We start from the raw sequence: 15646 nt of genomic DNA on the forward strand, positions 1-15646 counted from the left end.
CCATCGCTTCCTACCTTGAATGAATTACCAGTCTTGATGAACCTACACATCCTACATACCCCACATGTGAATGTTCCATTGAGTCTCGAACCAGGTCTAATATTTTTACCTTCAAGGAGGCTTTTCAAGTTTAAGCCTCTCCTATAAAACTACTTTAGGCAACTGACCAACTCTATCCATTAGTAAATTATCCTTATGTAAAAAGGACCAGTTTTTATAAATAAATTAATTTTACTTGTTCGTTGTCTTTGTTAAAGGTAGTGATGAAACACGCACCGTAAGGTTTAGACTGCCTAGCCTGGTTATGTGTGTCTTTTTTCACGTTATTATCCAAAATGTCATTCATGGACAAAGCCAATTGGTTAATATCAGGTGTTTTAGGTATTAAAGAAGCCTCAACATGTGACTCGACTGACATTAAGTAATGATAAAAGTGGTGTAATAACTCCTCTATCGTTTACTACTCATTTCTTCCATTAAATCCTCTATTAGGGGGATAGGATAACCCCTATTATAAAACATGTCCTTCAGTAGTTCACATTCAGTTATAAAATCACATTCTGTTGAACACATTCTTGCTGCCCTAATAAATTGACCTTTAACTATAGAACATTTTTGCATATATGGATGTGCACTAGTATAGTGCAGAAAGGAGTTACAGTAAGAAGGTTTTCTATAAATCTTAGAACGGTATCTCCTATTTGTTGTGTCTTTCATCAAATTAACATCCAAATAGTCTATACTAATAGGGTCAAATTTGTACGGAAACTTCAAGAATGTTGTAGTGGAGTTGAAAAAATCTACAAGTTGTAGTGCTTTAATCTCATTACCTCTAAAATAATAAAAATGTCTAAAAATCTAGTGTAGTACACCAAGAAGGCTTTGATTTCAGGTTTGTCAAAAATAAATAACTTTTCCCAGTATGCCATGAAAAGATTTGCTAGGCTAGCCCCACAAGGGGAGCCCATGGCTACCCCGTGTTTTTGTAAAAAGATCTTACCATTAAATGTAAAAACAATTATTGGTAAGAATAATATCTATGAGTTCTGTTACTAGATCAATGTCTGAGGTGCATTTTTATCTTGGAGAGATAGTGTGATCCACTCTACTGCCTCTAAATGGGGAATAGAGGTGTATAAATCAATCACGTCAATAGTCAAAAAATTGTCATCATGGTTAACTTCTAAGTAGTTTAAATTCTGCAAGAAGGACCATTCACCCCTCATGTAGGTTGTTCATCTTTATTTATTTGCGTATTTTATGTATGATATCACTCATTTTCATAGGTAAACTTTTGTTTTCTAGAGGGACTGTTTGTACAGTATTCCTGACATTAAAGCACTATGACTGGGTCTCTGTTTTGTTGTACATTTAAATATTCAAACATTTAAGCTTGCACTTCTAGTTTAATTAACTTTTGAATTACATAAAATTTTAGAATCGAACGATTGGTTGCTACTACCACATGACTATATGTAACAGTTTTTAAATAAGCGGTTACTGTGTAGCTGTTGGTTTGTTTTCTGAAGAAGTTACTCTATTTAGAGTGATGAAAACGTGCAGAGTTTTTATATTGAACTTCTTTTACATTAAAGAATTTTGTTTGCAGCTGTTGGATATCCTGTTTTTTGCTTGGTTTGTGATTTAGTGTTTCTGCCTGCCTCGCTTGTTTGTATCGTTTGTTTCAACATGGCAACTGGATCTTCCAACAGCCCAGCTAGTCCGAACCTTTTCAGGGGGGAGACAACAACAGCAACCTTTGGATATACCTCCTCTATTAAAGGTTTCATATTTTTGCTTAAACAGGGCATGTTTAATATTTATCTAGTCAAAAATGTACTTATTTGTTCAGTTAGGTATATACATGGTTATTCACATTCACTTAGTTGTTATCTACACATGAATGTGTTTGCATTTAGAGTTGTTTATGTGAAAGTGTACACTCTTATTTCATCTTTTATCATATTCACCGGACGTCCTTTACAGGATGGTTTTCTCTGCTCCAGTCTTTATAGCTTTTTAGCTTGATGGTTTTAAATTCAGACAACATGGGGCTAATATAAGTGTTTCATTATATATTTCTTCATCCTACTTTTTAGAACTGTCATTATTAATTATTATTGAAAGTTATTTAAGATCTTAATACTTTTTCACACAGTGGTAAAGTATTTTATTTTATACTGTTTTCAATTTTACACTTCATTCTTGGACTTCTCACTTTTTACTGTTACCTTAACTATTGGTTTTAATGTTAGCATTGTTTTTAAATATTTCTGAATATACTTTTAAAAGGTCTTTTAAGAGTGTTTTCGAACTGATGAGCTACGTTTATATTTACACATACAAATATATTTACTGCATACATACTTTACAAGAAGCTGGATTTTTAAAGAAGCATACAATGGGTTAATTGTTCATTCCTGCTTACCTTGGGGACGGGTTTGCCTTTTGCTTGGTGGAAGTTGATGTGGTTTGAACTTGTATATACTGTTTGAAACATTCTTGTTGCAACTGTCTGATGAAGTCTCACTGAGGTGGTATCTAGAGAAGCATCCATTACTTCCAAAATTTGGTTCCCATATGTATTAGTTGATACCTCATGGATGCTTCTCTAGATACCACCTCAGTCAAAGATAATTCAGGATTTGGGCATAGCTTTATCCTTACTTTTAATACTGATTTCAACTACTTAACTACTTAAAAAATACTGTATGCAAAAATTGGAATATACTTAAGGAAAGTAAGGAAATATTGGATATAGTAGGGGAAATACCTAAAATTTATTGTAAGAAGAGATAAAAACTAAAGATTTATTTGAAAGCATACATAATCGGAAGGGAATGCAATTATTGTGGTTCTTGTTCATACTGCAAGTACATTTTAGTGAATAATTCTTTAAGTATTAATAATTCTGACTTGACAAGCAAAGGAAAATATAATTGTAATTCCAGAATGGTGGTTTACCTAGCTAAGTGACAGTATTGTCCATGCTTTTATGTGGGCAAGACAATTCGTAGATTGAACCTGTTTATAGCATAGGTAAACTTAAACAAGAAAATGCATTGGCTAAGTATATTTCGGAATATCCTAGCCATGCATTTAAGTTTTGGATTTTGGATCAGCTGGTTCCAAATATGAGAGGGGGACCAACAGAGGTAGAATTGGAGAGATTGGAATTACTTTGGCAGATCCGGTTATATGCATATAATTTACCGGGTCTGAATGATATGTGTTCAATTATGCCTATATTAAAACTAAAAAGTCTTTGCAGATAGATTGATGAATAATCTGTATGTTTTAATAGGACTTATTAGTACTTTGTTGTTCCAGTAATTGTAGATCGATATTATAATTTACCTTTAAACTCTATTGGGTTTAAAATAGTTTTACATTTGCCGCTGCTGCTTGGAATGGACTGGCTAATGTAATCCGCTAATAGGATGGGTCCTTCATTAGTTCAATGTCAAACCTGGTTTTAATTGTGGAAATGGATGTAGTTGATTTGTAACAATTTACTAATAATAGAAGCATTTTAATATAAAAAGTTTTTTTTAACAAGAAGGATTTTAAAAATAAGGTATGTTGCTTTAAATGTCGAATGTCAGCTGATGCATTTCTCTGCTTATTTAAAAAGTAACAGCTCACTTTATCTGATGAAGTTAGTGTATTTAATCGGACGAAAAGCGCATCAGTAAATAAAGGAATTACTTCTAACTACATTTGACACGCCGGTTTTTGGTTTTAGTACAGTATTTTTGACATCAAAGCACGATTGTGTCTCCGTTTTGTTGTACATTTAAATATTCAAACATTTAAGCTTCCACTTCTAGTTTAATTAACTTTTGAATTACATAAAATTTTAGAATCGAACGAGCAGAGTTTTTATATTAAACTTGTTTTACGTTAAAGAATTTCATTTGCAGCTGTTGGATATCCTGTTTTTCGCTTGGTTTGTGATTTAGTGTTTCTGCCTGTCTCGCTCGTTTGTACTGATTTTTTTTACTGTACTTGTCTGCACTTTAAAAAAAAAGCAGTGCTGTTGCTTTAAGTAGCTATTACACATTATAGACTAGCTTCAGATCTGCTGAAATTAGTCTGCATTGTTACACTTGAACACTATTCCAGCCATCTTAAATTAGGAGAGCCCTGCCTACACCCTTGTGGCAGAAGTATGTAGTCTGAGCCTCATCAGACTTGGAGATTACTGCAAGAAAGCTCATTGTGTACTTTCCTGTTGGTGTTTAATTTTGCCTATAATTAAGCCTCATGTTTGCACATAGCTGAGCACCGCATAACAGGGTTCAGCAGTACCCTGTACAGACACAAATGCCTTGAATGTATTTTCTCCTAGGCATCTGGTAGTGAACCCTCCCAAACTTCTCTTCTGCATAGCAGGCAATTATGTTGAGCACTGAGAAGTGTTGCCATAGTTTTCACCCCTAGCCTTCAAAAGAATAAGCCCCTTTGTGAATTCTAAAGCAAAATCTGGTCAAACTAGCTCACTCTCCACTATTAGTTATGGTAAAAACCTGCCATAATGGACAGTTTCCAACCATTTCTCCGGCCAGCTTGAAGGACACCAGCATCTTGAGGGAAATGTAGTAACTGTCTAATGTATACTGACATCCACTTCTAAAATAAAATCCGGTATACCACACACGTGTCTGTAACACAAAACACTTCAAAATTAACTGTCTTGGTCATAGGTGACACCATAAAGAGACACACAGATGTTCCCTTCAACAGGCTGGACCAGAGAAGGACACTGTCAGCTGCCTGTCAGCTGCCAGAATCTGTCAAATCATGCACACACTCAGTCACACAACTATTACCATTATGACTCTGTCATAGTACATGTTGAAGTGACGTACCTCTCTGGACTATATGAGGAGAGACATGATTGACCTCTCCGATTGTGTCCCAAACAGGCATGTCCCTAGCCCCAAGCAGCATTCCTCCTTCACCTAGGATGATGCAATAAAGAAAAAACAATTTACTTCAATAATTGGCTTAGCTTCTGGTGTCAATCCAGGAGGATCCAGTATCTGTCAGCCTGGGAAGACATGGTTGAGAGACCATGCTGCTTTGCCAGAGATGATCTTCACCTGTCTCCCCTAGGATTTCAATACTGACAAAGGTGATTTCCTTCCCCATAGTACTAAAATGAGAAAAACAAAAGCACTGACTAGGGCAACATGAAATACAAAAAGAACTCAATTTAATATGCAAGTGCTTTCTTAAAGGATAATACCAATACTTCTTCAGACAAAAGTGTAGAAACATATCAAATGACATGATCAGCTGACAAAAGAAATAAATTAAAATATTCAATTAAAAAGCCATTCAAAACAATTTTAGTTTGTTTTTTTAACATAATGTACACATTTGGTGTAGGAATCGTTTTTTCAGGGGACATGTTTTTCAAGACTTAAAATAATGTTTTAATAACATTTTTTGAATGTTTTTTTTAATTGACCATTTGATTTTTTTTTTCTTTCGTCAGCTGATCAAGTCATGTTATTTTTTAGGGTATTTATAGAATCATGTGTTTCTACACTTTTGTCTGATGAAGTATTGGTATTTTCCTTTATGAAAGCACTTGCATATTCAATGGAGTTATTTGTGCATTTCGTCTTGTCCTAGTCAGTGCTTTGTTTTTCTCGTTTTAGTGGGGTTTTTTTTTTACCTTTCTTGTTGGACTTCCCATAGTGCCATTTTCAGGCAATGTCAAAAATTTCCAATGCAAATAAATCCCATACAAGACAAACTCAAGTTTATGCTGCTTAATGCTAGAAGCCTAAACAAGAGATTGCACTCTCTAGAAGCACTCCTCACCTTGGAAGATGCTGATGTCTGTGCAGTCCCTGACGCATGGTTCAAGGCTGCGGAGCGCACCCCAGCCATGCAAGACTACAATGCCTTCCACATGTTCCAACCCCAAAACGAGAGTGTAAGAACCAAAGGTGGAAGTGTATGCATCTTCATTAAAACAAAATACACCGAGACTGGTTAAGCAGTACGACACTTTGGAGCTACTACAGGTCCAACTAACTATAGGTAAAACACCATGCCACATCATTGCTAGCTGTAAGTCCCCCACCATGAACAAAAAGATGCACACCGCCTACCTGGACTTACTCACTATACAGCCAAACACTTTGGTCATGGGAAACTTCCACTATCCTTCCATCGACTGGGCGATGTATACATGTACAAACATGCTCACCCTGAGGTTCCTGGACTTTTATCAGTACAAATGCCCTGAAACAGCTAGTCTGCACCTCCAAAAGAGGTTTAAATGTCCTACACTTAGTACTCACCAACATTGGAGGTCACTGCACTATCCTGGGTGCATTGCCATCTCTGTTAAGGTCAGACCATAGATCTGTCTCATTCTAACCAACAATTAGACTTGACATCCCCAAAGCTTCAAAAACACTGAAATTTCTCCAAAGAAAAACTACAGCCTACTAGGCTATGGTATCAAGTTTTAGACTCCCTGCTAACACAACCAACAATGACTTCTATGTAGAGGAGTACACAAATGCCCTGTATAACCACATAAGCAACTGTACAGACTTGGCTGTACCTGACTGGATCAAAACCAGGTCCTCCAGAAAAACCACCACAAACAGGCCACCATGGTGGACCTAGAGTATAAATGGGTTATATAACAAAAGGAATAAACTGCTGTCCAAGAACAAGAGGGAACTTTCTCAGAAGATGAAGAATATTCTCCACAGCTTGGGCAAGCATACCAGATATCTTGTAAAGTCCTCTAAAGCTAGTTATGGAGCCAAATTAGCATCCTTAGCCAAGGATAATCATAAGGCATTCTTTAATTATGTCTGAAATCTAAAAGGGAAAGCCAAGCATCTCCAAAAAGCAAGTCATATCCACTCTCCAAGGCCAAAAAAATGGCCTCTATGGGACTAAACTTCCCAGATTCCTTATCAAACAAACAAACAAGAACTAGTGGAACCACTTGGCAATCTCCAACCTCAGCCTGAGCACTGGCTTTGTTCCAGCAGAGTGGATAACAGCAACAGTAATCCCCTTGCACAAAGACAGTCCATCAACCAACCTTAGGAACTATAGACCCATAAGCCTAACCAGCCTTATCTGCATGCCCATGTAAAGAATTATCATGGACCTTGTCAACAAGAACATAGGCAACTTTCAAACACTTGACCTAACCCAGTTCGGCTTTGTTGAGGGTAAATCATAATTAATGAACCTGGTAGACTTCATCCATGGCTTTGGTGACATTCTTGAAGAAGGCAAAAACAAAAATAAAATAAAAAAAAAAAAAAGGTACATATTGCCTATCATGACTCAGCCAAGGCTACTGACAAAAATCCCTCACTTGGGTATCATTGTGAAACTCTCCCAGCTAGGGTATAATCCATACGTCCCTACACAGGTAGCCAACTGGCTCACAGACAGGATGCATATTGCCAAAGTTGAGGATTCCACCTTTACCGGTAGGCCAGTTACCAATGGTGTACCACATAGATCTGTGCTGGGACCTCTACTGTTTGGAATTTATTTCTCAAAAGTCCAGGCAAAAGTAAATGGCCTGTGGCTTACCAAGTTCACTGAAGATTGTAAACTGGGCAGAATAACAGAGTACCCAAATGAGGTTAACAGATTACAAAAGAGGTTAACACAGACAAATAACTGGTGCCAACGCCAGACTAAAAGCCATAGACTAAAACTAAAGGCAAAAGAGTGAATTATCATCATCCACTTTGATAAAGAGGAAGTCCCTGCAAATTGCAATACTGACAGCACCCCCCCCCCTACACTCAAACCCAGTGGTGTGAGATTTGGAAACACGGGCTGATAGCAATCTAAACTTCGATCACCATGTGTCCACCATGGTAAGGAAAGCCTTTTACATTGCATATCTCATAAGTAAGGGCACTGCATCCAAGACTAAGGATGTTACAACTCTTCTGTACTTGACCCTCATCAGACCACCAAGAGTACAACACTCCCTTTGCCATGCACCTCAAGACACCTGCAGCAGCTGTAGACTCACCAAGAAAATTAAGGGCCTCCAAAAAACTGACCTACATGGAAAGAATGAAAGCCCTATCACCGTATTCTGTATCCTACAGGCTGCTGACAGGAGACTTGTGCCTCGCCTACAGAGCTGTCTCTGACCCTGCCCTAATGGAAGTGCTGCACATTTGCAAATCAAATGGTGCAAAATTGCTTGTTCCAGGGATCTCAGCCTAGTCTGTGACATTAACTGAACATGCTGGAGAGACAGCTACATCTCCCCAATATTGCTGCTCCTCTAGAATAAACTCCCAATTCATGTGAAGCAGAGCTCCTCAATGACCCCATTCAAGTGCAACCTAGACAACTGGATGGAAAACTGTAAATTCACCCTGGGGGTGGCACCCATGTCCCTCATGGACAGGGGCAGTTGGTGCTGATCACAGACTCTGTGAATAATGATCACCTAACCATTCAATTAGGAAACACGGGTATAACATGGCTAGGCTTATAAAGGCCCTATGATCATTAGCCTAGTAACCTCCTATGAACTTATAAGAACCTACAGAGACTAAGGATTCTTATGTTAGTGAGCTAAAAGAGAATTTGGTGAGCTGCATAATTTAGCAATAAGAAGCTGACAGATACTAGATACAGTTCTTTCTAAAATGGAAACAAAATTTTGCCCACTTAGCACCATGAAGAACCTGAAACCAAGTATGCAAGGATTTTTTTCTCTCTGAACTGTTATGCCATGCACTGTCAATAGAACATTGCTGCAATACTTTTTTTCACTGAATCAACACCCTAGCCAATATTTTATCTTTTGCTCTTTCTTTATACCTTACTGTTCTCAAATGCAATTCATGCACCTTACCAAGCATCTGCTGTTTTGGTTGATAGTGTTCAATGATAAAGTCTGACAAAATAATTGTTCCCAGTCAACAACTTGCGTCTCACTTCAGCCCATTCCAATAACTGAATTTCTAAATTAATATCACTGCACTTCTGAAATTTGATTTTTGGGTAATTTCAAATTTACTAGGAACAAAGAATCTCTACTTTTCTTTTCAAAACGATACACAACTTTGTTATCTGCAATGTGTAGCTACTTCCCTGGTTTATATTTCACTTTCAGTTCATACAGCTGTCAAGTATAAACCACCACCTACAACTTAGGATGCATCTTGTATAAAGACTTTTTAAAATTTGCTTTTCAAGGGCATGTGGTCCATTTTTAGAGACTTCTTTACGACAGGCAAACACAGACTCTCGAATCCATACACTACTGCTGACAGGTTTTTTTTTATATTGCTGCACACTTGTTTTGCTAACCTGTACATACTTTTTTTTTTAAGATACCTTTATTAAATTGTCACAGAAAAGAAAGCAAGCCATTTTAACATTTTTCCATTTAAATACATCACATATATATTTTTTGCTACCATCATCAATTCAACATTACAAAAAAAATTAATGAATTCCTGCCTTTTCTTAAGCCGCACTCCTTCTCAACATTACTTTGCATGTATTGTTCTCATAATTTCCATTTACATCTATGTAATTTGAGCCTTCTCTTTTCTAAAGATCCCTCTTCTAGTTATTTTATCACTTTTATAATATTCAATATCTCAAATGCAGTAGGTGTAGACTAGTAATTGATTTTTTGGCAGCCAACAGAAAATATATACTATTAAAGTGAAACTTATGCTACGTGTATTACAGCCTTATCATTTTAGTACCCACGTCCAACATATGCATCAATCCCAAAGTTATTCAGTTCATAGTACAATAAACAAATAGGGAACAATATAAATTTAAAATATCCTGAAAAATCCTCAAGTGAAACACAGCTGTAAAACTCCATAGGTTACAGTAGGAAAACTCACCACAGTGCACACCCCTGTAATGTCTTATTAGGACATCTCACTCCCAGCTATGATGTAGTGCTAAATTGCACAGCATTATTCCTTGAAGTGATAATAAGAAACAGTACACCTGAGTATAACTAATAAAAAATAAAGCTCAACATTGTGTGTGTGTGTAATATAACAGCTTCCTATCAAAGTGTATGAGGAGGCTTACATCTCCATTAACCCTTTGCAATTTCTGCAGCTCAGGGTTAAGGGGGTAGCAGCCCCACTCATGTGCATCTCATGTATGTGGCTGGTTGGTGTTAAGGATAAATGGTGCTCTCCTGTGGCTGGATATGCTTTACTTACTTTATTTGTATTACTTGAATTACATTTTGTTCATTATATATTACAGCACAGACTTGGAACCACTACAAAATGATACACCATTCACAAGCTTTGTTACATCAACACTCACATTTACATACCTATCAATCAGGTACTGAATGCCATACATCACTCAGCCTAACCAGGTCCACAGATCAAGAAAACTTAGTGGGGATATTTTAAGTAAATTATGCCATGTCAGTTATTACTTTATTACTAGTTTGTCCATGATAAAACTTTTTTTTTGTGGCAATAAACAGAAAACACTATAGGGATCATTGCAATTTAATATGTTCTGAAAAGTGAATTCTTTATCAGTGTAAAGCAGACGGATGTAGCTTTTCATGCAGTAAATACTCGAGTCCTAGTCTGCTGTATGATGCTGCCCAAAAGTGGAAGAGAACATGACTTTCTTAATGGGCAGACTCTACAAAGCAGTTCTGCTGTTGGATGTACACGTGCAGACAATACAAAATAATACTGTTAAATGGCAGTACTTCAGACAAGTTAACAGACACAGTGTTCCTTCTTAGCCAGTTTCTAAGTATTTTAAAGTTAAACATCATGGGTATTTTGAAAATACTTAAGTCCTTCAGTAAAAAGATTATACCACATAAATTCAACACTCACTATTTTTTTTTAATTAATGAGCAAGTGAGAATGTTAAACAGACACAGTCTTGTATGTAGTAAAGATTCAGGACAATGCAAGCTAATAAGCATGCAAACAGAATAAGAAAAGAGTGGAATACCATAAATGCAAGCTAGCAAGATGCATACTTCATGAAAGATAAAACCAAAACAATATTTACATACATGAGCACAATTAAAATGCCCACAAAAGCCTATGCCTTTCTGACAGAGAATGCATAGAATATAGTGAGACTGTTACTTCTGCTGAAGACATAATTATTTCCAGATCGACACTTCACATATTCCCAAATTCCAAACAGCCATCAAACAAGTCTTGAGTGTTTCCAGCTACGATATGAATCAAATAAGGCAACTATGTCCCCATTACTTGCTTACCTTACTTGGACATGATTGATTTATAAAGAAATCAATATGAAGTATAATCACTAAAATACAAAATATGAAGTATAATCTGCAAAAAACTAAATACCAATGTATTTTTAAAGTAAAAAGACCATCACTCTAACAATATTTTGAAATGTTGGAGTGACGATAGACAAGCTCTAATCTGACTGCCTGCTGTGAAACGTTTGTTCATTTCTAAGATCTTTATGGTTAAAATAATCTCCTGGACTTTCTATCTGTACTTGGCAATCTGTTTCTATAAAAACTTCAAAATGATGTTAATCCAGATGCATCAAACAAGCATACAGCAAAATGCTCGCAAATAAAAAGCTTGGGTGTTTCAATCTTCCCTACATGAACTTCTTACCTTATTGTTAGATCAAGAACGGATTGGAAAGTTGTCAGTATAACACATTGCAATGATGCTGGGGGGCTGTCTATTTAGTCTAAACCCTGTTGCAGAACTCTTCAGATCTTAAGGAACTGCAGTCCTCTTGCCTTACCCCGTTTTTACGTACTTAATTTATTTTAAGATCTAAATGTAACGTTTTAACTTGCATTTACACCATGTCATATCATTTTTCAACCGATTGCTTAAGTTATCGATACAAGTTGCTTCGTCTTTGTTCCCTGTTGGTTTGAGACTTTCTATATATACAAACTCTTTAGCTGTGTAACTAAATGTGTAACATTTTTAACACACAGCTTCCAAGATTATCATTCATCTACGGTGGCCAATTATGACAGGTCTGTTCGGAACGATGTCCAGCCGCTACAGTGCCCTTCTTTGAAATACATAACATTCAAGAAATAGTATTACACGGTATGCATTATTTATAACAATACCCAGCTTGCTCCCACTTAAAACGTAAATGAACTTCAAAGTATCTAGTACCACACGTTATCAGTAAAATAGCCAGTTTAGATATACTTGGTAGTGGCCCAGCTTACTCCCATAACAATAAAATAAAAAATACGTTTCTAATTACCTTGTTAGTAGCACATAAATCATACCTCTCAACTGTCCAGATTTTCGCAAGCATATTCATACTTTTAGTCTATTTCTCATAAAATTTATAGATTTCTAGATTTTATAGCAAACCATCGAGAACTGAATTCACTCAATAATGACAGGCATTTGAGTTTCAGATATATCCTTCAGAAAATGTATAGCAACACAAGACCTTTTATTCTAACAACTTTCTAAGTTTAAAACCGCAATGTTCAGAATTTGTCCCCCCATTATTTTTGAGTTTATCCAGATATTTTCTGTCAAGAGTTATACATATATCATTCTAACATATTTTCAAAGATGCTGTTTACACCTACTGTATCCGTTCACCAGCGATACAACTAGACAGCTAATTATGAGGTGTCATACGCGCCATTAGGTTTCCATAGCTCCCTTAATGTTTGTGAATGGACTCTAAATGGAAAAGCATAATTCATTAATACTACAACCAGCACAGGCCACTAATCCGATCTTCCAGATGAAAACTGCAACTGATGACTTCCACCATATTTCCTATTATATACAAGTGTATTTCTAAGCAGCACGTCTCAGTGCCCTGTTTTAACTTACGTGACAGACTCGGACAAAATGTTAAATGCAAGTAGTAATGGACTGAATCACCAGCTCCATCAAAGGCCAAGTAAAAATTACTACACTGTTAAATATGGAGTTTTCGTATCAAATTAAAGAGGAATCCCTAATTACCCGTCCAAACCCCTTTTAATAAAGTAGCCGGTGAAAGCCATGGATGCACGTGGGTAATCAAAGCACTAAGGATGACCATGCAATAAACAGGCCGTCTACCCTCTACATAACACGCTACTCTCATTTACCTGTTGGAGCCATTGCGGACAGTGTCACCCGCGTCATTATCACGTCTCTTATGAAACAGTTATTGCACAACACCAATCAACAATTCTATTACAACTGTTTCACTTGCAACCCTCTATTCAACTGTCAGAAATCCGCCCGATGCAACCACAAGTAAATCTGAGGCGGGGCGATCTCAATTATGTAATGAGACAGTTAGCCAATCCATTCCATCTCCTAATGACGAAACTTTACATCCTCCTTTTCCTCAAGGCTATGAGAGGCATCATACCTTGACTGTTAGTACTAACAGAGGCTGTATACTCTAGCGACATTGGTTTACTTGCGTGTCAAACTCATGCCGACAAAACTGTGCGCCGGGTTCATTAAAATGAAAACAAGTAGTCAAATTAAAAGAACATCTCTCAACAGCTCAGTTTTTATTTGCAACATAATTGAAAGAGTCACAGCAAAGAAAACGCACATATAAAAAATGTATAAATGAAACTCAAAGCTTTCCTTTCTAACACTTCCGCCGTTACAGTTACACCCTCCCTCCTGTCAGGACGATTCAACTTCCTGCAAGAATAGAAAATTAGTACGCATGCACTCACTACAAGAGCTCTACCGGCTAGAACGGATCTGTAAGGCGAGGTTTTGGTGGTAATTGTGGACAGGTAGGCAATTTGGATAGGGCGTGAGTAAGAAGTCCGTGGCCTTTAACTGATTAGGAAAAAATGGATTGTTGCCCGAGTATCTTCTAACGCTGCTTAGACTTGGGTGCTTTCTGGAAATTGTTATAGTCTTGAAGGCCAGTGTTTTAAATTAAGATTGTGCTCATCACTTTATCAAGATGACTTCCCAAAGTGACCATTACCGTCCACTTGTTAGTCGTGTAATGTAACAGCTGTTCCTGGTGACCATTTTGTAGTGAAACTAAATATTTTCTCTGCCTTTAATATTGTTTGTCTATACGTGTTTTTGCCACCTCGTAGTTATCCTTATTTCTGGAATTAGTTATATGCATTGTTAATACTTTCTGTAATAACTGCACCCCGCGTTGTGGGGAAATTTTTACAGCTGTAGCCATAAAAGGAGCTCCAGCCCAGAAAGTTTTAAGTGTTGAACTATTGCTGCTGTTATCAGCGGAGTTAGCTAGTTTTTAAGTACGTATGCGTAATGACCGTAAACTGGCGTATTGTTGCTCTGTTGGCGTCAGATCTGGATGTCTCATCATTTTCTATAATTGTATTTAGCTGGTTGTGAAGAATATTCTAGTCTACAATCTTCTTTCTTTTTTCATTTGAGCTGTCACTTTTGCCGTAGTAGGTGCTGCTTGTATACGTTGCTTAGTAGTAGTGGGCTACAGGTTAACGAGTTTGTTTTTATGTATTCTTTGATAATCGGTGGATCTAACCAGACAAAACCTTTTTCAGAGGAGACACTGGAAGAAGTACTCCAGTAATGTGAAATAAAAATTGTGAGGTGTTCACTTTTTCATGGAGAAATTCATACATGTATCCAAAGGTGTGCTTATAGGTATGTATAAGGTGTGGCCTTATAAACATAGGAATAAACGTCTACAAATATATGTGTGTGTATATATATATATATATATATATATATATATATATATATATATGTACACACACACACACTTTGATTAATCACCACTTCCTGAAACACTAGAAACACATTAATGAAACACATTATTTAAAAGTTAGTTCGCCCCACACTGTGCTAAGTTCGCATGGGTTTCTTTTAAAAAGTTGTAAATATTGACTGCATACTTTTCTCTTACTCTGTCTGTAGCTTGGGCTGATCCTACGGTTAGTCATTTGTGACCAGTCACATCATCAAACAGCCAAATAAGTATGTAGATTATTGGCACTAGTATATATTGTATGGTGACTTTGTATTTTGGTATTTGATATTGATAGTTAAATGCTGCTCACTTTTTGAAGTAACTACTTCAATATTTCTGTTACAGCTGTAATTTTTCTTGCTCCATTCAAAAGTATCGTTAATCCCCTACTTAGTTTCATCCACTAAGGATTGTAAATACTTAAGAACAATTTCAAGCTTGCACCCACTTAAAAAAAAAAATATCTGAGAACCAGTCTTATCTTTTGTCTTTTATTGTTGTGACCAACAACATAGCTTCTGCAGTAGTTTAATTACAGTAACCACATTCTATAAAAAATTTTGCTGTAATATTTATGTATACTTTTTCCCTGCAGGGCTAGTTACAGATATGACCAGAACCTTCAAAACTGTCAATTATGTACTGTACCATTGTATGGTATGCAAGCCATAGTTATCCACCTGACTAACTTCCAGGTATGTACTAACAATTCCTGCTCGGTCACTCGTACTTGTATTACCACAAGAGTTTGGCCTAGAACCAGTGTCTTTCTCCATTTATATAAACCATCTTGCATATGGGCTCTCAGCTGGATGCTGCATGTAGTATTTTATGCCAATGATAATTATACCCTTGAAAACTGAAGATCTAGCTGGATTATAGCAAACATTACAAA

General features: G+C 36.6%; 2 protein-coding genes across 3 annotated transcripts in view; one reads left to right on the top strand and one right to left on the bottom strand.

Annotated features, from left to right (window-relative positions):
• The window catches only part of THOP1 (thimet oligopeptidase 1), a 499186-nt gene extending 485806 nt beyond the window's left edge, over nt 1-13380 (bottom strand). The window contains exon 1 of the mRNA XM_044053986.1: nt 13130-13380. Within this exon, the coding sequence (XP_043909921.1) occupies nt 13130-13166 (37 nt within the window). The 5' untranslated portion in view covers nt 13167-13380. The remainder of the gene's footprint in view (nt 1-13129) is intronic.
• Nucleotides 13381-13497: 117 nt separating this feature from the next.
• Nucleotides 13498-15646, top strand: part of SGTA (small glutamine rich tetratricopeptide repeat co-chaperone alpha) — a 571490-nt gene continuing 569341 nt past the window's right edge. Inside the window, exon 1 of one of the 2 annotated variants that reach the window (XM_044053988.1) lies at nt 13498-13783. The gene's annotated coding sequence lies outside the window, so the exon portion shown is untranslated. The remainder of the gene's footprint in view (nt 13784-15646) is intronic. The other variant, XM_044053987.1, reaches the window with a different exon arrangement.

The sequence above is a fragment of the Protopterus annectens genome, chromosome 13.part0, assembly GCF_019279795.1.
Source record: "Protopterus annectens isolate FY-2018-M chromosome 13.part0, PAN1.0, whole genome shotgun sequence".
Classification (NCBI taxonomy): Eukaryota; Metazoa; Chordata; order Ceratodontiformes; family Protopteridae; genus Protopterus; species Protopterus annectens.